General features: G+C 44.1%; 1 protein-coding gene across 2 annotated transcripts in view; it reads right to left on the bottom strand.

Moving 5' to 3' along the window:
* Nucleotides 1-24507, bottom strand: part of SETBP1 (SET binding protein 1) — a 262415-nt gene extending 237908 nt beyond the window's left edge. For both annotated transcript variants that reach the window (XM_085528503.1, XM_085528504.1), the window contains exons 1-2: nt 24301-24507; nt 7560-8220 (exon numbers count right to left, since the gene is read on the bottom strand). In XM_085528503.1, coding sequence (XP_085384629.1) covers nt 7560-8051 — 492 coding nt within the window. In that variant the 5' untranslated portion in view covers nt 8052-8220; nt 24301-24507. The remainder of the gene's footprint in view (nt 1-7559; nt 8221-24300) is intronic.
* Nucleotides 24508-24730: the final 223 nt, after the last annotated feature.

The raw sequence follows: 24730 nt of genomic DNA, 5'->3' as shown, positions 1-24730 counted from the left end.
AACTTTGCCACCCAGGTGAGACAGAGAGCCATGAGAAACTGATGAGAAGATAAGAAGTCCTCCAGTAAATATTCCTTGTTGGACTCTTACCACATTTTAGTGTTGAGAGACCAGAAACGACTATTAAAGAGCATCTACACTGTCTGATTGCACACAGGCCCCAAAACCTCAACCTCTCATTCCTGCAAATTCTTCTTTGAAATAAATTTTATTATTAAAATACTAGCAAAGATTGTGCAAAGAGTTAGTAGTTTTGATACAAATTCACCAGCATCAGTGAGAAGAAGTCATCTGGATTTCAGAAGATATCACTAAGATCAGGCCATCATCTTGGATACTTGGTTGTGGTATAGTTAAGCAACCACTGTGTGATGAAGGAGGCTCAAATAGTAGCCTGTCCTGTGACAGATTAATTAATCCCATTACTGTATTTCACACACAGCATTAAGAGGAAGATGGTTTCATTTCTCCTCCTTTAATTTCTATGGGATTTTTAGCTTCTTGCAGAAGGACAGGCTCTTCTGCTGCTTTCATACAGAGCCCATAACAGCAGATTTTGATTTGCAATAGGAACATGATGCATCACCCTAAAATGAATCTGATAGAGACGCACGTAGCTCTGAAAATACAGCCACAGTTGAACGTTCATCTTAATTGACCATTTCCTCATCTTCAGCAGCTCTGTCTTCCACAATGCCTCATTCCAGGCCACATCTTCAAAACATAACCTCATTTCAGTAGCAAGATACACTGGTCATTCTTCTGCCCCCTTCTGCTATTCTGTAGCTCCAGGGGAGGAAAAAAAATTGTTTTAGTTTTGCACAGCACAAGATACTTCGCTACTCAGAAGGAGTGCCCTGCTACTGATGCACACATCTCTCCTGCTAGCACCTGAATGAAGATCAGAGCCGAAAAATAGTCAAGAAATTGAGATTACACTTTGTGTTCTGTAAAGAAGAAACCGAGTGTCACTGATCTCATTCACGTTAGTGGCCATGGCAAGAAATGGAAAACAATGTTATTATGAAACCACAGCAAACTGGACTTGTAATCAGGGGTCATATATCTAACAGAATCTAAGTTTCAAGAGTTGGAAGAGTCTCAGCACCAAAAAACAATGCATGTTTATTCTGGATATTTTTAGCCTGGTTTCCTAAGGAAACAAGGCCAATGTGATCGCACTGTCTTTTTGTGTATGCAAATGGACACACAAGTTCCTGTCCTCACTATATGAACCTCTCGGTCAGCATTTTTTGAAGTATTTCAGCCACTTTTAATCACATATTTTGGGATGGAAATCTTCAATATACCATATTCCAAGATGGTTTTGTTCAAATTGTTAGCTGGCCAGAAGCACCTGAAGGTGCTTTCTCAAGGAGTATGACCAGAATGTTCATTCATCATTAGACACCATAGAAGCCACAGAAAAGGAAAGTGGTTAGAAACTAACTTTCATAACTTTCAGAGCTAATAGAAGAAAAACAGAAAATGAAAAATACAGTGGGGAGCATGGAATTCTATTCCTTCCCCACTAAAACTGTGAACCATCTTCTCCATCCCTAAACCAGCACGGGAGGACATTTTTTGGCACAGTTTGAAGAGAAAGGCACAGCATGAGGGAACAAGGAAATGTCACCGAGGGCCAGTGAAACTTGGCCGTGGGAGGGACTGCTGCAAAACAAAATCGGTCCTTGACACAGACAGCCTCCACAAGCCCTGGTCATGTGGCAGCTAATCAAATACAGCAACTCTTCCTCATTTGGCACTCTGTGTCAGGCAGTAAAAGTCTGCTCAAACTTCCTCACCCCATCCCTTTGCTGTCAGATGCTTGCTTCTTTAAGAAATACAGTTTTTCAAGAAGGCAGGCAAGGGATGGAAATCAGCTGGCTCAGGTGGAATGTCAAGTTGGAAAAGAAACTGTTCTGTGTGCCTATCACAAGACACCCACAACATGTTTCAAGGAAGACTCTTCTTTAGTAGACTATGGAAAGGAAGAGAAATAGTTGGGGTCCAGCCCATCCCATTCCTCATAGTAAGAGTTGAATAGTGTTCTTGTGGGCTCATCTCACAGTGAAACAGGACTCATAAATTCTGAAGTGTTTATGAAAATAAAAATGAAAATAAAAAAAAGGGGGGGGATGTGTGTTTGGGCAGGGGGTTCAAAGAGCTGAGTTTATATAACTTTGCACCCCAGTGCTTATATAGAAAGGCTGAAAAAATGCCAGGAGCCCTGTGCCTGTTAGAGCAGCTCCGAAGTAGTCTCTTACCTGCTTAGAAGCCACTTTTCCCATACCACAAGTAGATTTCCCCACTGTGCTGGGGTTTTTCAGACTACGAGTAGTTCATGAGTAAGATCCATATCCCTACTCCTTGTGCCCCACTGCCAGCATGCACATCATGAATCTGCCACTAGGTCTATTTAGGGCAGCCTCAGGGATTCTGTATGAGTAAGGACCAAGCCAGAAAAGAAACAGCCCTGGAATGAAGGTAATACATGTGCTCCATCCTTTAGAAAACAAAGAGGAAAAAAACAAAAAAAACAAAAAAAACCCAACAACATAAAACAAGAAAACTGTAAAAGTCAGAGTTTGCCACTTCAAACAGAAGTACAAGGGCATTCTCCTTGCTAAACCTTGGCTTATATACCAAAACCCCATGGCTTGAGATATTGGTATAAGCACTTGCTGTGCTAATAACACTGAGAGATGACTCAGAAGACAATTCACATGAGGATACCCTTAGCAAAGGGGAATAAGCATAAACTTTCAGCAGTTGGATGATCATGCTCACAAGTCACTAGGGAGAGGAGTACAGCACAGTGGTAATTCGGCAAGAAATGCAGATGCACACGAGAACCTGGAGGGAAAGTGCAATGTGCAGTCAACGGTACAAAGAAATGGATGAAAAGGGGGAGTGAAACTGTTCATGATATTGTGGAAAAAGAGGGGTCCAAAGGGAAAAGCATATGAATGAGCATCCTCACAGAGGGGGGAACTGGAGGAGAAAGCTGCCTGTGTGGGGCTAGGAAGAGGAAACCAAGACGATGAATGGAATTTCAAGCAAAAATGGGTAGCACTGATTCCTGTGCAGAAACAGTATATACCCACAGGCATGCAGGATGGGAAACAGTGCAAAATACTAATAATAACAATCAATAAATAATAAAAATAAAAAAAAAAATAAATCCAAGGACAGAGCTTCATCTGACTGCTCACAAGGAAGTTTTACTTCTAGTCAGCTTGCTGACACTTATTATTCAGAAATGAAGTGCATCTGCCCACACCAAGCTCCCCCAAAAAAGAAATTCTCTAATAATTAAAAAAGTTAACATCCCTTGAAGCAAGACATTACATATGATGGAAGCTCCAAGAAAATTTATCAGGCTATGTTTATAGAAAGGAAGGCAGTGGGAAATGAAGTGTTTGCAGACACAAAACTAGACAGGGTAGCAAATGAAGGGAAGGGAGGGGGAAGGAAGTAAAACAAAACCAGGGAACTGCTACTCATCTGGGGCTTGTTAAACACTACGTGACAGGCAGGGAATGCTGATGGATGGCTTCTTTGCATTTGGTGCCACACTTTTAGTGCCTTTCCAAACTGACAACGCTTCCCTTATCTGAGGGAAAAGGCACTCCTAGGGATGCTGGGGGTTCTGGACTTGAACAACTCTGCTGTAGGTGAGAGCACCCAGAGCAGTGGCTCCAAGGCTCACAATCTGCAGTCAGGATACATTGACACATCCTTCAGGCTCCTGGCTTTCTTCTTCCCTCCCCCTCCCATCTAGACTGGTGAATGGCTCCATTTCATTGAGTCCGAAGTGGCTGCGGCCCAGCCCACCCCATCCTCAGGCAGAGAATGGTTGAAATCAGAGCACACACACTTGCATAACATCTCCACGCTTTGCAGTCACTGCACAAGCAGCTGCACCGACAGCCCAAGCTGCAATTCAACCACTGAACAGCCCCAGGAGAGGGGTAGGAAGCAACTTTTGCTCTTATCTTCAAGAGGGGGAAGCTGATGTGAAACTTGGCAAGGCTGACACTTAAAAACCCAAAGTTTTTGAGTTGCAGCCAAGCCTCCAAGCCAGTGGAACAGAGGCTCCCAACTCTGGAGCTCTCCCGCCCTGCTTCAGGGCAAGGGCAACCGCACCCAACACCATCCCCTGCCGGCATCTCTTCCCTCCCATTCACCATCACGTAACATCCCCAGGGCAATTGCTCACATGGAAAAGAAACATGAGGAAAGTATTTAATGTGTGTTTACATCTTTTAATATAGTGTAGCAGCTGGAATCAAAGGTAGAAAAAATGCACATGAGCAGTGCAGCTCTTCAGAGCCCTCTCATAATCAGCACTGAACCCCAGACCACAGCTTTAGAAATCAGGCTCTGGCCCCTATTGCCTAATTAGCAGAACAGTGCAAAGCTTAGGAGCAGGCATATCTTCTTCCTCCCTAAGTGGCCACTGAACAAATACTATATCCCCAGTTCACAGCCCCTTTTTACATTGCTGGCATTACCAGTCTTTTGTGTACCCACATGCTGTTACTTAAATTGCTTCCATGTTTTCATTACTTGCCCTCTGCACTGCGTGTATTCATACTCTTGCAAGAATGCTGAAGTGGTGTTTCAGAAGCACTGGGGACTACTGGAGATGTGGCTGAAATTATTATGCAACAAACCTGAGTGATTCTTTAAGCCCTTGATAAAGCTTGTTCCTCCTTTTAGAGGAAGATAAACTCATTGTATGAGGTGTAGGACATTCCGCTCCCAAAACATGAGCATGGTGTTTGCAGTGCAGGTTATGCTCAGCTCTCTATCCTTATACACCACACTAGGGGACCCATATAAATATCTCACATCCACGAGTAAGGAAATGAACTCCTATAACAACACCACGTCCATGCAAAAGATAAATGAATGCACTGGGCCAGACTCTCCTGGCAGAAATTCAGAGGACAGTACAGTGGCACTACCTGCATATCTACCCCTTAAGTTTGGATGTGTTGTTCCCTGCTACTGCTGCCACTATTCGCTTTTCTTGAGTTCACGCTGATTAAAGCAACCTAACCCTAAAGGAGCACATGTGACTGCAAGATCAAAACCACCAGAATCATTTGAATGTGACAAACACACTGAAACCACTACCACAGTTCTCTCTGTTCCTGCAAGTATCTACAGAAGCCAACTATGTGCTTTTCTCTCCCAGGAAAGCCCACAGATGGACCATTCAAGTCGCAGCTTGCCACTTCCTCCTATCTCTATCTCCACAGAAAACCCTGTAGCTGCCACAGGACATGTAGCAGCCATTAGAGCAATCACACTGCCAGCGCTGGAGTCCTTCTCCCATTGATTTTCCACTTGCTTCTCATGCAGTGCCTTTCATCACCCCTCAATGCAAGATGCTCACAGCCAAGATATGATCATCTAACCCACAGGCTAACAGCCAGCTGTGTGTTAAATCCCATCTGGCTCTGGGCATGCAGGAAGCTCACCACCCTGGGGATGTAGGGTGCAGGTCCAAGCATCAAACCCTGCAAGATCACAGCCCTGTGGTCCTCCAGGACCCCGCTGGGGACTCATCTTCGCCAAGTTGCCTCCAGCACGCTTGACCCTAGCTCAGCAGCTGCTGCATGGCAGCCGTTGGGTGTTATGATAATCGATTCGCCGGTGCGACGGGCCTCTCCCCATCTGCTCAGAGCATCCACCTGCTGTGTTTTCTCTCTCTTTTTTTTTTTTTTTTATTAAATGGTTGGATTAGGCCAGTTCTTACCCAGAGTGCTTGCAGTCCATGCACACAGCACAAACCAACTCAGAGCTCACAACAAAAGCTGAATTCAACCATGATCAGACCACAATCCTCCCCTTTCCAACTCTTATCTTTCTGCAATTACAGTCACCCTGAAAATAACCATGCTGCTTTCTCTCTCCTCTCTCCCTCGCCCCCTTTCTGATTTCATTACAGTTTGCTTCATTTATTTAACCTTTCTGAATGGCCACATGGAAGAATGAACTTGCCTTTCATACTTATCTAACTGGGAAATAAAGGTCCAATTTCTAAACACTTTCCCTACAGCCCATGTGAGGTAGGCAGTGGTTAACAAGTCTTCCTACCTGGCAATGGAGGGACTGTTTGTGACACCCACACTGTCTGAATATATTCTCACACATGCACTGTTCCCTCTCAATAAATGGGAAAACCCATAACTAATGTATTATTGAACCAAAACTCTTCTGTGCTATTTTTCCATGAACCAGGAGTATGCCATTTACCAGTGTACAAAGAAAAAGTCCCCCTTGCTTTTCCTCTGATAAGTTCATTTTCTAAGAGAAGTACTCTCAGAGAACGATATTAATCTTTATGGGATCTACCCAGTGTCAATGGGAAATGCTCTGCTTCAGAAAATGATTTTGAGCTGTCAACAGACTCAGCCTGTGAAGGATACTGCCTCCTGATAGGGCAAATGGCAAGTAGCCTACTCCAGGCTTAAAGTAGCCCACTGTACATATGAGGTGCAGAAGAGGTGGCAACCTGTATACAGCAGGGGACCAAAGCTCACAGAGTAGCAGAACCAAATCAAGTCCTAAGCTTTAAACAGGTGGACTCCTATATGAGCATTTCCAGATACTCACAAGCTTTTCATTAAACCTGGATTACTGCCTGAACTCATCACAATGCCCAAATGTTCCTAAAGATATAGGCCAAATTATTTGTGATTATACTGTGATTAAGCCTCAGTCTGACCAAGGGACCTTGGACACTTAGGACAGAAACACTTCAACATCCTCAATAACATGAGCAGTCACAGGGGGTCATTCCCCCACTGCTGTTTAAAGCAGCTTTTAAAAGAAACTTAATTCAGGTAAGTGTGAGACACATCACTGAAAATTAAGCCAACTAGAAAACAAAAAAAAACATCTCTGGAAACAACTAATATATGGCAATATATATATATATTTTTTCCTTAGGCCCAGTTCAGTAAATTCTTTTTTAAAAAATAACCATACCAAAATTTCTCTCCAGAAGGATATTCCAAGAAAATTAGGCTTATAATTAATGTATTTTCTGAAGCATAACTACAGTGGTGCTAGCACACTGCTGTAATCAAGAATAATGGAGCTGTTTGCCTGGTATACATTAATGGATTCGATTGTTCTTTGTGCACATACCTGTATTTTAAAAATGGAGTCAAAAGCTTTAACTGCCAAAAGGCTCCACGTATTTGTGCTTGGACACAAAGAAATCAAGAAGTGGGCTCCACCATTTATCACTCATATAGCAATTAATCTTAAATCTCAATTACGCACACAAGTAACAGAGGCACAGCTAAACATCTGATCCTTTCCCACTAGGCTTGTCTGAAGGATAGCTCAAGATCAGCACACAGCAGTGTAGGATGAGACCAGCATTGCACTGCATTCTTCACAATCAAGCAGAGCTTTGCAAATGGTCTGAAGGTTACGCCATGGACACAAGTGCCACAAGTTTCACCCCACCCTCTCCCTCTATTTTCAGAACTATCTCTGATTCAAGGGGAGATATAGAAAAGTGTAGGACCTACCTTCTTTTTGGAGTGTCCTCTGTCCTCTTCTTTAGCCGCTTTGCTGTTTTTCCCAGCTCTGGAAAGCTTCTGCTCCCCGGACTGCTTGATGGTTATTTTGATCTCTGGTGGGCAAATATAGTTCTCCAAGTTCTTTGGGGGCTTCTTAGCTCTCTTGGTCGTCTGGATCTTTAGTTTCAAACTCCCCTCTGTGAAGTTTGCCTCTTTGATGGAAAACTCCTGCTCCTCCAGCCCATCTCCTGCCACCCACTTCTCGCTGTCTGCATTGGAAGTGGAATCCACATCTCTCCCAGAACCCATCTCATCCTCTTCTTCAGGCTCCATACGCTCTCCACTCACTGGGATCCCCTTCCCCGAGCCAGCCGTCGGCAGCACTGTCTCCCCTGTGCAGCTGGAGGCAGATGGTGGTTTGGCAGAGGACACAGAGGTTGGCAGAAAATCCGCCTCGCCTCCCCTTTGCCGGGAGCTGCCCAAAGACTCCCTGGGCTCCATAGCAGGACCGTGACACACTGGAGTTTTATAAGAGGGAAGGGCAGTGCGGGAGGGGATGGGGAGAGAAAGGGCAGGTACGATCCCAAGGAATGAATGGTAACTGTCTGCCACAGTCAACGTCTCAATGGCCCAGAGGCTGCAAGTAGCTCAGAAGAGATCAGGTCTGCCACTGTTGAAAGAAAGGAGAGAGAAAAGGAAGTTAACACACACACACACATTGAATCCAAATGTGGAAATGACTGAAACATGTCAAAGTTAGGCTTCCCCTGTGATATCCAAAAAGCCTTCCATGACACAAAGTGGGAACCAAGGATAGCTGGCATTTCTGACATCCAGATCTAGTACCATAGAGCAGCCAAACCAAGAAAACATAGCAACATGCCTCTCTGAGCTGATGAAAATGGATATTGAAAAGTAAATGAAAAGGAACATGTAAACGCAACCTCACTCAACTCTGGACTTGGGACAGAAGTGAGGGAGAAATCAGCTCTTATTCTAAGATGCACCTCATCAATGACTTTTAAAAGAGTAGAAGAAAAAAAAAAAAAAGGAAAATAAGGGTAAACATTTGTCTCAGATTAAACAATAACTCAGTGATCAGACCACAGAAAACACCACTTCCCTATGAAAGAGACAAGAGAACACCTAACTCCCTGTTTCCACACTGCAGGTCAGAAAGATGTGCTTGGCTTCTGGCTATACTGTGAGATGCCCCAGTTTGGATGAATTACTTGATATTTTCTGGGCCAGATACACACTGTCTGGAGGCTGAGATGTTCCCTGAGACTCTGCATAGGAAGAGGATACACCTGGATCATTTTTAAAGCATGACCTAGATGTTGAGGGCAATAGAGGAAAGATGAAGTCAATGTCTTCCAGATCTGCCAGTATGCCCTCGGTTACCAGTGCTCTGTAGAAGAAGCTTGAGCCCCCTGAAGCAACAACTGTGCTCTCATGTACTTGAAATGTGAGCTTTGATTGAGGCATCAGACAGAGCCTCTCGAGATATAAGCACTCAACTTGGCCTAAGTTGCTGGGAGAAGCTGTGAGTATTCAGCTGAGGCAGAAGATGCATCACCCTTACATGCAAACTAAGCCAAATACCAAATACTTTGTTAAGGAAAAAAAACCACCAACAACAAAAAACAAAAACAAGAGAGAAAGAAAGACACACAAAGTGTCCATAAAGGCATGAAAAGTTTTTTGTACTTTCTCTGTCCAATATAATGCAAATAACCTCCACCTCTGAGGCCACCACACAAAGCCATTTTAGATTTTCATCTTCATTAGCAGCCAAACGTATCTGAGAGAAATAAATATATATACATATATTTTGCTACTGTAGTACCCCAAAACGGCTCCCTGATGGATCAGAGGAATATCCCTTTTGAAGCAAGGAGAAGCACAGAAGGCACTATAAGGGCTGGCAGCACAGACCTACCTTTACAGCAGCAACTCCCTACTAGATGAGCATTACCGCACTGCCAAACCACACCCCTTGACCAACTACAAGCAGGATCTGAGAACAGTCAGGGGTTTCTCAGGCAATTCTCAGAAGGAATAAATTGTAACAAACAGACAAAAAACAACCGAAAAAAGCAAACAACAAAAAAATAGCTACCTATCATGAAATCATAACTGCACTATGGATGTGGGCTCTTTTGCTTTAATACATAATTCACCTAGAAAAATCACATGCCTTTGCGCCACTAACTTATTTTTGTTTTTTTATAAATGCCCTACATAAGCTTAAAGTTCAGGAAGAAATAATAAAAAGGACCTTTTCTTAAGTTACATAGTGATATTTCCATCAGAGTATGGCCATAGGTCGCTTGTCCAGCCCTGGCATATATGGTTTGTAATGGAAAGTCATAAGTATCTTACAGCCCTGTGATGTCATCGGGTGGCCTCCACCCATATCCCAGCAGACACAAATTCAAATAAACTTCCCATAAATAGCACAAGCTAACAGCACAAGCAGAAAAGAAAGTGGAAAATAAAATAAAATAAAAAATACAACAAAACAGGTGTCATGGAGCCTGAACTGCTATCTAGCCTTGGGAAAACATTCTGAAGCTCAGAGTAGATAGAAGTATCTTACTACAACACACATACACAAAATAAACAAAAAAAATAAATAAAAATGAAGGCTATGCTTAAAGCTGTGTACAACTTCTGGCAACATGGAGTAGCTGCTGCTGTGCTGGTCTTACTGAAGATGATCTTGAAGAACTAACAGGCCTAGTCTCACACATATACCCTGACTCACCCTGTGGTCAGCAAGTCTCTCCCTTTCACCACCAATGAAACAAGTATAATGCTTACCTCATTCAAATCTATTGTAGGGTGGATTAGTTAATGCCCTTACATTGTTTTGAACCCAAGTGTTTACCATGTGGTACTCACTAATTACTAACGCAATTAGTACATTAAATCCTCCCAGCTGAAAGGAGCTGCTCCACCTAATTGACTGACCTTGCACCTTGCCTCTCCTTTCTGCCTATGGAGATGATGGGAGCCAGAGTTACCTTCCTCTTATAATCAGTCCAATAAAAAAGAAAAAAAAAGAAGAAAAAAGAAAGTAAGACAAAAAAAAAAAAAAAAAAAGAAAAAATAAAAAGAAAAGGTCGTCCTATTTATCTGCCATTTCACATTGTTAATCTCCTTGGAGAAGGACACAATGTACACACACTTCTGTGCTGCAACACAAACACAAGGTGGTAAAAGCTGAGCAGTGCAGCATTCCAGGGAGTTACTGCTCTGGTATGCACGCATGTACAATGGGCACTCTGTGCTGGTCTCCGCCCACAGACTTTTAACCTCTCTCAATGCTGGTAAAAAAGAGCAGGTTTCTCACAGAGAGCATCTGCCCCAGCAGGCAAGGCAGCAGGATGCAGCCACCACACCCTCAGAAAACAAAAGCATGAAGAAAGAACCATAGGCTGTGATGGGACAAACAGCTCTCTTGGGACCTTATGTTGAGTGACACCTGAAACATAACTCCTTACTCTGAGCTGGGAAGGGTCTTTCAGGTTTGGAATCACTGGACAGTGTTTTATGGAGGATTCATAGAAAGCCATGTTTCTGCCCCAGATTTCAGCCTCAAGCTCTGGATCATTATGCTCATTTCTTATCCCATTCCAGGTGTGCACCTTAGGGTCAGTGGAAAAAAAGCAACAGATGAATAAAGGCATTGCATTATGCCAATGTCAGTTGGGTTTGTGCCAAAGCCAACTTTAAAATCCTGCTTTAAAATATTGGCCTTCTGTCATGCTGAGAGTTGGCAGGTGATGATATCACGAAACCCACAGGTAGCAACAAATAACCCTGCACTCAAACGCCAGGCAGAATTAACTGGGTCATTGTTTTAGGTATCTTCTTACTCTCATTCAGGGTTAATAGTTAAATGACTCGGGTGCAGGGACATTATACTTGTCTTTCTTGTTTAGGCAGGCTACAAGTGCTTGGACTAATTAGGAAACCTCACTTCAGACTTCTGAACAAGTAACCTCCTGGGTGAAGTCCTGACCTCTCCTTTCTTCAGTTTGGGGCACACTGCAGCTCTGCAGGAACCACTCAGCTCTGGGTTTTCATCAGCAGGGGCAATAGTTTCTTCCTGGTGACTCTCCCAAAAAATATGGGGGTCTGAGCTTCAGAACTGAAGTTCAAGTTGAATCTTGAGGAAAATATTTTAAAAATCAAGCTCCCAAATTGTTTCTGCAGAGTCCCTTGGAAAACTCAGGTTCTGGTTCAACTCTTATCTTCTGGACTTCTCTCTCTTCTTTGTGTCTGTGTGTTTGTATCCACCTGACTTTGGGCTGGCCTACAAGCAAGAGCACTAAAGGGAAGACAGGAATCAGTTCTTCTGCATTAGCTGGCAATATACAGACCAGGTAAACCAAAGAGGATGCTGATTTTCCAAGAGTTTCCTAGCTGTATTTTAAATAGCAAAGATATGAGGGCTGAGGAGGCTTCTAAGTACTTACCCACACTGCCCTGCCAGGCACATGAGCACCAATTCCTGTTCAATAAGCATCTACAGAGGCATTTTACCATCCAAATTAAGCTCCCAGAGGAAAGTGTTACCACTAGCGAGTTTCCTATAGTCAAGTTAAATTTCAGGAGGATAATTCACAGGTGAATGACAACAAATTTCACAGAAGCTGGCATTAGCTCTTAATTAGGGAGCAATTCACACTTCCTCTGATAAGTACTGAGAAATAATCAAATGCTCAACCTGGCTGCTCACTTGTCTCTCATCAGCACCTCTGGGCACCTCACCTCAGACACACTCCTGGAGGCAAAGGCCTGAAGGAGAAGACCTCCCTTTGGGTCATGTAGGTGCTGGCCATTAAGGCCTCCAATTCTCTACCTTTTCATGCCTCAGGCAACAGCTCACACTTGCAAGGATTTAGCCATCAGGGCTGTTAAGTGATTAAAATGAAAATTTGCTAAGGACAAAAACGAAGGTGAAAGTAGGAAGTTGGAGCTAGAAAGGGGTGAAATGCACCTGTTTGAAACACTCCAAAAATGAAAGCAGGCATAATGCTTGGCATGGCTTTTACCTGGTGCCCAGAAACAATTGCGTTTGTAGCAAGCAAACAGAAGCACAGAGGTACCACTGCTTAGGCAAACACAGGCAAGCTGGGTTCAGCTGCCCAGTGTTTGTGCTGCTGCTCTCTCTGGTTTGCTTAAATACAGGGAGCACCAGCAGAGAGCTTGGAGCAGTTTTAAGAGATGTTGCCCAAATCCCATTGTACACTAATCTCAGGCATGACTGTAGCTACAGAGCTTGCTTTTGTTTTACCCACAGAGTCCAAAATGCCTTGAGAAGGTAATGAAATATATCTGTATGCCTGCATGTAGGAGGTATGGGCAAGGGGAAACTGAGGCACAAGTCTGAGAGCATTGTGTTGATCCACATCCATCGTGTTGCCTTTGGGTCTCACATTCTCTCATGCAACAGACAGTTACGAAATCCCTAATCCCTGCAAAATACCAGGAATCCTGGAAGCCTCCTTACGCTCCATCTTTTTAAAACCATTCACCACAAAGCACTGGAGACTATGCAGCAATATTTAATTATGACGTATCACCTTTCACTCCAAAGACTCCTGGGTTGCTTCCTCGATTATATATGCCACCACTGAAACACAGCTGACTCTGAGGCAGAAGCCAGCGGACAACCCACATTTCACTCAAGGGAAAGTTTTGGTCAGAAACCTGCTTTTATGAGAAGTGTCAGTGAAACTTCAGACTCCATCATGGGGCATAAAAAAAGCCAATAGCCTGATATGAAGTAAGCTGCACTGAACTCAGCTAACCCACTCTGAGGATACAAAAAGAGGCCCAAGCTATTTCATCATATTTGCTTTGAGAAAAGGTCTATGAAGTTCAGGCGTGGTACTGTGATCACAATGGCTATGGTGTCAGGTCCATGCACTGCAGATGAGCCAGCAGCACAGATCTGGTGCAGACAATGCACAAGTGCACAGCAAATTTGTGCAGCAGAATGAGTTTATGCCAGATTGGTATCATGCACCAGCAGTGTATTTAATCTGCTGCTCAGAGCCCTGGGGCTAGATTTATCATGCCTTTGAACCTTGGCTTTATCTTCTCCCTGTGCTCATGATACTTTGAACGAGAAACCCATCTTTGGAAGGGAGCTGGAAAAATGAGTTTGACAGCTATTTTCCATCCATGCTATACATCCCACAGAAAACACTATTTCACCTAACGCGCCAGTATGTACAGAAATGATGCTGAAAGACTTCCCCCTTCAAGTAAAATAATGGATGTCAGTTCTTAATAAGGAGTGGGAAATGGTTTGGAGATGTCCAAGTCCCAATGGAGCACTACTCTGTGCATGCTGCTCTTGCAGATCCTGCCATGTAGTGGACTGGGCCATCACCAATTTTTCTGCCAATTTCAGACGATCCATGCTTGTCTGATGTATTTTTTAGTCTATATCTCCAGTCTTGGGCAAATCAGGCTCTTCACTTCATGACAATTTCAGGTACACTGCTAAAGCTCACGTCTGTAAGATACACCTGGATATAGGCAAGCATAAAATACACGTGGATATACATCAGATAGTGTGAGGTCCTCAACTGATATGACTAATTGTAAGCAGAATGACCATATGTGAAGGCCTGTAATCCACAGATTATCTGTAAAGCTAACTAACTAACCAGGGCATGTGATTCATTAGTACGATGGAATGGTGCACATGTGGTTACAGAGGAGAAAGGTGATGGCTCTTTATGCATTCCTCTGCCCTTCCCTGCTTTCCATGTTGCCCATTAATTTTGCTCCTGTCCTTTCACCTCTGCCTCTGATTTTGTGTGGGTTTATTGAGAACTGTTTCTGGAAGGGAAGGGAGCTAACTGTCTCGGGTGTGTTCTATCCACAGGAAAATAAAGGGCAAGGATTAATGGCAGTTAGAAGAAAAACAACAGAAATGTTTCCATTGGATTGCCTTGAGTCTAAGAGCTATCAGCTCTGCAACTCCACCAACCTGACTGAGGAGAGATGACTGATGGCTCTGACTTGGCATGCCCAAACCTGGCAGAAAGAGACAAGAAAAGCCACACTGGAGGAGAAAAGACAAGACAACCTGAAGATCTCACGTAGCCAGACAAGGCTGCAGTAATCTCCCATAAAAGTCAAAAATAAATGAGATACAAAGTATATTCCTAACTATGGAGGCATGTAAGTGTTCACATTACACGTGTGTATCTGTCTTCTCAACACTGAGACATTAAGAGTAGATTATAGAATCATATTTGACTTCATAATTAGGTTTGAGAGTCCATAATTAGATCGGATAGTCACCTTTCTATGTAAGTAACTAACATACAGCACTGAAGGAAGGGCCAACTGAATGATTAAACAACTGACATGGCCATAAATCACGAAGTCCATAAAAACAATACTGCCCAAGGTACAGCTGTGGCAACAGCTAGTGTAGCAAAGCAGCCATATGTGATAGGAGGAGAAATGCCCATCGTGTTGCCCAAGAACTTTTACAAGCTCCTGCCTGAGATCTGAGCCCAAATTCTGTAAATCCATTCACTCACAACACAGAGGTACGCCTTGGTTTAGGGGAAGGAAGTATAACCATCAGACCTGTAAACACCTTCTGCTTCTGCTGGTCTCAAAAGGACAAGCCGCATCCCACCTGTGCTCTCTGAGACAAACACTGCTGTGTGACTCCTCTACAACTGATCTCGACACGCTGGATTTACACTTCTGGATCAAGGTGTTCAATCCCAACAACAGGAGATTGTATGTCATTTTTACTCATCATCCTCATGGAGATTAGTCCTCTGAGACACTAAAAAGCAGAATGAGGTGCCAGCTGTGATCCAAATCATAAAAATACAGAGAGCAAAGCCAAGAGATTTGTCTACATGGGGTCACCACTAGGTTGCTGAGCTTCCAGATTAAATATCATCACTGTTAGTGTGATGTATGCCCCAGGGAAACTTCTGAGTTAATGCAGCAGACTACCCTGAACACTCTGCTGGGTGCAGCAGTGTGTGTCATGAGAAGAACAGAACTTACTTCCATTAACAACAGCGATAAAATTTGTTGGGTGACTTCAAATGCTTACTCCATTCTACCCAGATCTTGCCAAGTACACCATTCTGGAGGTAGTGGAAGTCACTCTAAGCTAAAATGGAAAGTTTTATGGGTATTCAGGGAAAGCATATTGGCACAGAGACCAGCCACAGAAAGCAAAAGCCTGTACAATTCCATCATCTGTGTTACCAAACTTTCCTAGATTGCCTCTGCTCTTGGAAAGCTGCCATCAGAGTCAGTAGCCTCCTTCTAACACCATCATGGTACGGCAGTAATCTCTCCTCCCTCTGATCAAACATTTCCCTTTGTGCTCTGAAATGTGCCTGAAACGATTGCTCTGTATAAATCATTAACGAAAGCTTTGTTTTTGTTTATTGCAGCTGCCACAGGACTCATCGTTCCTCCTGTTCTGCTTTTTCTCCCCCCTTCCATTATTTCATTTTCACTTGCATGAGTGCCAAAATACGCCAGCTTTCCTTTCCTTTGAGAAAATAATAATATCAAGAACACAAAGATATAAGTAAAATTAAACTATGCATCTGATAGGGAATGCAACAGGTCTTGGTGCAGTGGCCATTCTTCAGTGACTGCACAAAAAGGACCGTGAAGGCTTCAGACTAGGATCTATCTTGTGCTCAGTCTCAAGATGTATGAGCAGCACATCCCACGCCATCCAGCGTTTTGCATGCCTCAGATGAGGCTCATGAATAAGGAAGGTTGAATTTCGTTCATGGACAATTGCACTGTGGATTTCTGTGTTGAGTGAGCAGTGATATCTTGGTGCTGTCGGTGCTTTATAATGCATGAGAGATTCTCCAAAAGTAATACCTCCTATTTTATTATGTTGGTCTGCAGTGCCAGAGGCAGATGGTGGTATGGCAGTAGAGGCTGAATTTTCCCACCAGTATTCCATTACATTTTTTTCAGTGTGTGACAGATGGCAGCAGAGGAGCGGTTTGGCAAAATGGCATCTGACATGGAAGTGTGTATGAAGCAGAGGTTTGAAACTGAATTCTTCCATGTAGAACACTCACTGATGCTAGATGAACATTTATGGTGACCAAACATCTCACTCCTTCGAGGAAGGAGAGCGTGTCTGAGCCAGGAAGAAGAAAAATTCCCTCAGAGCCTCATGGTCTGAAGGAGGCTAGAGCTGAGCAGGACACAGGTGGACATGGGTGGGTGTGCACAAGGGCAAAAAGCAGCCCACCATTCCAAGACAAAAGCGATAAACATTAGACAAGAGTGTGCTGGTTGGAGGAACCAAGGACAACCAACATCTGCTATGGGTAAAGGAAAGGAAAATCTCCATCTGTAATGGGTCTGAGGAGGAAGAAGTCACAGAAGTGCTGAGAAGTTGAGTCAGAGAGGAGATAAGAGCCTGCTGTGTACCTGCATGCCCCAAAGGCCTCTCAGGCTGAACTAATTCATGGTGCTGTTTGTGAGAGATAGCATGCATCTTACTGCATTCAAGGAGGCAAAAATTAATGACACAAATCACTTTTCAAGCCAGGTCATGTCTTTGTCTTATTATTCCTTTGCAACATCACTGGAAGATATTAAAGATCAGTATGAGGTCAATATTTGAGGGAACTCCTATCCAGCGCACTCATGGGTGCTCTCTGTTCTCCTAATATGAGTAAGGCAGATGTTGGACTTGGAGTCTCAGATAAGTCAAGAGACCTCTGAACTGAGACATCCCTACTGTTGTATTGCTCAGCTAGGGGCAGATGCAGGTTTGAATGAAGCTCCAGTCCCCACCTGGAGACACAATGCAGATTACTGTTATTGTATATATATATATTTTGCTAGAGGTTTTACTTCAGAGCTCTGGGAAATCTGCTCACTAAGTGAAGCCTTATAAAGAATATTTAGTCCTGAAAGGTGGCATGTCCTAAGAGCAGATGTGTCTTCAGCTCCCACAAAAGGAAGGAGGAGCAGAATCTATGCTTCTGTGACTACTTCACATGACATGGAAATGGGATCTAATGTAAATCAGCACCTATGGCAAATTACACTTATAACACTTATCCAGCAGGATTTGTAGGGATGGTGCCATGCTGTTAAAGCCAACAGACTAAAAGATCTTGATTGACTTTAGTATGCCCACAATGACACTTTTAAGTTGTCATTGCTTCAGATGATGTGACCTTTGTTGGTTGTTTTTTTTTTTGTTGTTCCCCTAGCTCACCAAAAGAAGACAGGGCCCTTCAACAAGCCCTATGTTTACATCCATTTATCAGCTCAAAGTCTAGCAGGTTAGAATGTTGCCCTATTTAAAAGCATATGGTTAGAATAATTTAAAAGAGAGAAGTGTTTCCCCTTCTTCCCCCACCCTTACTTTTTTTTTTCTTTTTTTTTTTTTCTTGAATAAATTGGAAAATAAAAGGAAAAACTGACAGCTGGAGGGAATTTATTCAACCTTTCAGGAAGAAAATTGCCATCAAGCAAAGAGAAAACATGACATTTTTCAACCCATTAGGTGAAGGTTTATAGAAGTTACAAGGATGTGAATATATGGGTTAATATTTTAAACTGTTTTGCAACCTTAGGAATAATGGGCATGTATAATAACACTTTGCCCAGATCCCCGTTATAATACTTTGCATGTATACAATCCTGTTCAAACACTTACTAAACTCCCCTAGTTAAGCTTCACATCTCTGATCCCTTCTGAAAAAAAAATGAACAGAAGAACTCAGCTGAGAATTATTCTTCTGTATAGAATTCAATTGAATCCACACTATAGAGCTCCATAGGAAGGTTTTAGGGAAAGAAAGAAAGGAAAGAAAGAAAGGGGGAAAAATAAAATAATAATTTTAAAAAATAATAAAAAGATGGAGGAAAAAAAAAAAAGAAAGAAAAAAAAAAAAAAGGAAAGGAAAGAAAAGAAAAAAACTACAGGAAGGATTTCCTTGTCTAGCAAAGTAATAGGATTTCAGAGGAATTTCAGTGGAAACCCCTCTGCATTCTCCTAGACCAAAACTTTAGCAAGACTCAAGGAGAGGTGGGAATGGATCAAAGCACCACTCCAGAATATGCTGGGACTGGAAACATATGGGGAAGTTAGGCTAGTGTCCAAGTCTTAGAAATCACATCAGTAGGATACTCAGGATATGTAGATTCATATGGAGGAAAGACATGACTGTAACACCTTGCAGCCTGACCTCTGGTTTAAGTATTGTTGTTTTCTCCTTTCCATCTTAAAACCAACTTCCTCATCTGCTAAAATACTGGGACAGAAACAGGATGATTCATTGTATACATTTATATCTCTCAGTTTTAAAGGCTAAGGCTAACAAAAATTTCAAAGTAATGTAAAACCTCAAGCTTCCGATCTTTAACCCATCTCTAATTTTAAGGTATTTAAGTGAGTCCTGGGTTACCCCATGTCTGCCTACCACACATTCTTCTGAAAAGCTTTCCCAAGCACTATTACAGCAGATACTGTACTGGAAGAAACTTTGCTTTCATCCCCTGCCACATTCTGGTTCTTAAGCACACGGGGCTGTGCAGCAGCAGCTCTCATGAGAGCAGCACCTCACTGCTTTGGGGAAGGGAAGAGACTGAGTATGGGTCTCCCTAACCACAAATGTTTAGTTTCAACCTGAGTGCTCCACTCTAGCAGGCATTTGCATCCTTATCTCATAGGCTTCAGTGTTTGCTGGGGCAGGTCAGAGCCTTGACACTACCAACAAAGATATTGGTCACCTCCTGCATGGCTTTCCACACACTAAGCTTGCTTTCAGAACACCACATGGGAGTTCTACACAGGGAAGACAACTCAGGCTCTTCCTTAATACCAGTGCGAGTCTTTTTTTTCCTACAAGTCTTCTACATTGGATGCATGCCTACATGAACACCAGTGCTGTCACCACACTTAAACAAGACTGTCTGGTCTGTGAGCAGCACCAGTGGCTGATACTTCTTCACTGTCTTTCCATTTTTCCACCTGTGCTTCAGCCCCATCACTTTCCCTTCCATGTCTCATGTCAACAGAGTCATCATCACACACTGACAAGAGCAAGTAGGTTTGGAGAAGAGGCAGCCAGGCATATATCATAGAGATACAGTTTCTGGGACCTTGCAAGGTTCCCCAGCTGGACTAGAGGAATAAAGGTCAAAATCAAACCAGGATTATATCCTTCCAATCTTCAGGGTGTTTAAGGTCTAGGGTTTTGACGTGGCCTTTTGAAGAGAGAAGTGGCTAACCTGAGAACTCTTTGAAATGTTCTGTTTTATAAAAGACATCAAAAGTCTAAATGAAATAATGTCAGAAGGTTATTTTTCATGTCTGACTTCTCCACAGCTTACATTAAAAGATCATTACTGTGTTTGGATAACCTGTGCTGCAAAGCAAATCCAACTCTGAAAGGGAAAAATAGCCCCTAACTGCTCAATCTCAAGAGCTGACAAATAGAAGTGACCACCGCTAATTCCTTCACTCATTTCCCCAGCTATGAAGGACAAGCTGTATTATCTGTCAGCTTCTACTCAATGTAAGGAATTATTTTACCCTCCATATCTTTTGTTTCCTCTTGCTCCCATGCATGTCCTTCCCTTTGCTCTCTCTATTGGTTAAACATGATCACAGAATCCAAAGCCTGTTGATAGGCTGCAGGTGTGAAGATGCAATGAACTTATGAAGACACATCAAGTGAAGCTAGTATGCTGGAAGAAAGAGAAAGAAGACATCTCTATGGGTTTGAGTGCATCTCAGAAGGAACTGTGCTAACAACAGGCACTTGTAACCTGACTTAATGTATGTGTCACAAAGCAAAGCAGTCCCAGCTTTGAAAGTTTGGAAACTATTTTCAGGTCTGACAGGACTCTCAGGCTAAAACCTGGAGCTGAAGGATTTTAAAGCACATCTTAATCAAGACGTCAATTTCCTTAGAAGGATGAGTCATTTTATGTCGTCACCAATAGTGAGGGAAGGAATTTTTTTCTCATGTTGGAAAAGTTTTAACAAGGGGAGAACCTATACTTTTTTTTCTGTGCATAACCCCTCTGTCCTGCTTCCATTGTCAAATGCATGCTTAACTGCAGTTCATACAAGCTCAAAACCCAGCGTGCCCACGTGTTGTGGACAGCAAAAATGATGTGCTGAATTTTCTGAGCACAGTTTAAACCAGACTGAATTGTCCCTGCTGCAGGCTGTGCATCATGAAGCACATTTTGGCAGCTCTTAGTGCTGCTTTTCAACATCATTACAGACCCACAGATCACAGATACTCCAGAGAAGGGTAGTTAAGGGGGAGCAAGAAAGATGCCTGGGCATATGGTTAAACAAATCAGTCATCAATTCACTGGGAGAGTTTTCATTTCCATCACAGCAATCTGTTGGATCCCAGAACTGTTTTTACGTGGTTCATTAGACAGTAGCCTTTCCCGCTACTTGTTGGGTCAAGAGTCAAAATTGCTGTGTAATTGCAAACCTCCAAGCACAAGGCAAGAGATTTTCAGTCCTGGAGGGTGTTGTCCAAAGGCAAAAGAAAACAGAAGGGAAAGATTATGTGTGAGCAATTGAGCCCTACTGAGAAGGTAAAACAACAACAACAACAACAACAAAACCCCTGGGATTAGCCAAATCTTGTAGTGGAATACAAGAATCCTGTTGATAAACTGGCACTTACACCTCAGAAACATGTATGCTGGGGAAAGGAGCTCAAAGGATGGGCCAGAATAGAGCAGCAGAGAAGATTAAGCATCATATGAAGCAAAAAAAAAAAAAAGATGGTTGGACCTTTTTGAACATTTAACTCCTTGGGTTAATTAAGCATGTGGCCATAGAAGCTATTAAAGAAGAGCAGTTCCCAAGTTAATCAAAGTACATTGTTGGAAATGATACTGAGAAACCTCACTAGAGAACTCAGCAAATATCAAGTCAAACTAAATAGCTCAGTTATGATTATTATTAATAATAAATCATGGCCACTGTTTCTTTTGTTTGCCAACAACTATCATAGTTTATGTCTCTGCACAAACCTAGAACACCATTTTATTACATTTCAGAGAGTGCATCCTCCTAAAATGATAATGTGTTAATAATCTATGCTGGGCTTTTTGGCAGGAACCAAAGAGCTCAAACAACTTGAAATAACATCAGCAAAAAATTATTTATTCCCCATCCCTAGTTGCAGAGAAAACAGAGGTTTTCTTGGCTCAGTTACTCCTCAATAGATTTCTGGTTTCAATTAAAACTTTGAGTCTGAGAAGTTTAAAAAAAAAAAAAAAAAAAAAGGAAGAAAGAAAGAAAGAAAAAAAGCTGAAGCCAATAAGAGGTGGAAGAGAAGTCTCCATTCACTGTGTGTTTTTTCTTTCTTTTTTTTTTCTTTTTTTTCTTTTTTTTTTTTTTTTTCTTTCCTTCCCTGTTTTTACATAACCCTTCCAAGCTAAGAGCCTAAAGTCAGTGTACATGGGAGGGTTTTTCTCCTTTTGGCTAAAGAGCAAATGGACAAAATAATAACAATAGCAATAATAATAATGTCTGTCCCTTCTGCAGAAGCATCAGATGATGGAGGGAAGCAATCTGCCAGGGCTGAGGAAGAGAGGTGTCTGTAGAGCAGCCACTTGCACGTTTGCTTTGAGAGGCATTTTCCCTGCCTGTGACAAGAGGTCCTAGACACTTGATTCTGCAGGTTTGTGATACTGCTTCCTAACATCAGGCGGACGATTATATCATTCTTGCAGCCTGCACCAAGTTATCCCTGGCTGCAGGGGCTGCCGAGTCAGTAAGTGCTACCTCCCGGCTCCAAAATATGCAACATGGGGGTGGATTTACCAGCTCTCCTACACCCCTGAAACCCTCCTGTCAACACCGACGGGATCATATTACTCTCCCTGACAGCAGAGGACTAGCGGGCTCAGCGATCCGCTCGCCTCGCACCCCCTTTGCTGGCTGACAGATGGACATATAAGGCAGCAGGGCTGCTCCCCCGGCCCCACCAGGGCCACCGTGGTCCGGCTGCTGCCAGAACACCTCTACCCGGAGCTGCGCTGCTTCTTTGCCCGGGGTACGCCCCGTGCAGCCCCACTTCTCTCTCCGCTTCTCTCCCGCGGGGACCCGAACCCCGGAGGGGGGGCACGGCAGCTTCTCCCCGCCGGCGAAGTGCCCTTTTAGCATCAGGCGTCGGGCCCGAGATTATCAGTGCCGTTTATTTGAAGCGGAAACGAATCGGAAATCCTTCTCTCAACTGGCTTTTTTAGACACATAAATACACGCAGGCAGGGGCAGGCGGCGCGGTGCGGAGCCCTGCGGGGATGACCGGTGCCCGGCGTGATGCACACTCATACACTCATGCACACACACACATACGCGTCCATTGGGGAGCAGAGCGGGAGGCTTCCCCCGCCCCACTGGGGGGTCCTGATATCCCCCTGCCCGCCGGCGAGGAAGGGCTGCATGTGCGTGTTTGTGTGTGTGTGTGTGTGTGTGTGTGCGTGCAAGTGTGTGTGCGTGCCCGGGGGTGGGCAGCAAGCCTTGCGCCAGGGCTGGGGCTGACAATAGCCGCCCTCAGCTGCAGGCTGCATTTTACCCCCCTTTTCCCCCCTCCCTCCCCCCCCACCCCCGGCTCAAACACACAAACACACACACACACACACCGACAACACCCCGGGGACGTTCACGAACAGCCCAAAGCTCAACTCTCCGCTTCCACCCGCGGCGAGGAGAGGGGCCACTCTCCCGCAATCACGGCCTCGTTATTAACGCCGATTGATACCGCGCTTCGCTCCGACGCCGAACAGGGGAGGGGTCCCGCATTCCTAATCCCCCTCCAGCCCCCCAGCACTCCCATGCTCCCGCGAAGTGCCGCGTGTCCTTTTCAATGTCAAAAGCAGAGTGGGGCCACGGACGCCCGGGGGCACCGGAGCCCCACCACCTTCCCTTACCCAACGCCGAGCACCGGCCCGGCACACGCACATACGCACACCCGTTCACACTCGCACACACACACACACACACACATACACACACAGATCCCCAGAAGGTTACAGTGTTGCTCTCTAGCTCCACTTAACCTGCAATTTACGAACCGGGGTGGGAGGGGGGGGGAAGGGGGGTGTGGGGGGGTGGCTGCTCTCCCTGCTTTCCACATGCACACGCAGAGCTGCCACCTACCCCCGGTATCATCGGGGGAGCTCATACAGGCTAGCAAAGCGGGGTGGGGGGGGGAGCAAAGAGGTATAAATACATTATGCGAACTCCTTGCAATAATAATAATAATAATAATAATAATAATAATAATAATAATAATAATAATAATTAATAAAATAAAATAAAAAAATTGCAACCCCTTCCCAGCAGCGCGGCTGTACCCCCCCCGCCCCCCCCAATAGACGCACATGCAATACACACCCCCCACCAGCCACAAAGCATGGGGAGGGAAGGAGTCTCGAGGAGAGGGCTCGCATGCATTGCACAGAGGAGAATTTACCCCGCTCCCCTCCCGCCCCCCCAAATAAATAAAGCCCCTTCCGCGCCATTACAAAGTCACAACACGAAAAAAAGGAGACGACATTAACTTTTGCATGCAGAGGGGAAAAAGGTGGGGAGGGGGGAAAAGAGAGGAGGGTAAGACCCTCCTGCAAACCGTATCATCAAGACAGACCTTTCCTCGATGGCTCAGTTTTTTTGTTGGATTTTTTTTTTTTTTTTACTAACCCATATCCCCAAAACGGCAGTGGGGGCTTCTTAGCAGCGTCCTCTTCTTCTTCTTTCTTCCTCCTCCTCTTCCCTCGGATTCCCCCCTTCTTCTCTCTTCTCTTTTAGATTCCGGTTTCAATCCCTCGCCACAGCCCCCAAAGGTGCTTTTGCTTGTGTTGCGGCAAACCCATGGCGGTGTTCATCTGTCAGATTAGGGGAGCGCACGGCCGCGCAGCACACGCAGAGCGGAGAGGGAGGAGGGCGGGGGGAGGAGGGAAGGCACCCGGGGAGAGGGAGATGGACGGACAGACAGACGGATAGATAGCTCGGCAGATAAATGATAGATAGATAAATAGAGAGAGATAGAGCGAGAAGGGGGGAAAATGGCGTCTTGGAAGCCGGAATCCCGGAGTAAATCAAATTAACACGCAACACCCAGAGCAGTCCC

This window comes from Coturnix japonica, chromosome Z (genome assembly GCF_054131305.1).
Source record: "Coturnix japonica strain WE chromosome Z, WE-NBRP24, whole genome shotgun sequence".
In the NCBI taxonomy this organism is placed as follows: domain Eukaryota; kingdom Metazoa; phylum Chordata; class Aves; order Galliformes; family Phasianidae; genus Coturnix; species Coturnix japonica.
This window is presented reverse-complemented; position numbering and strand designations above follow the sequence as displayed.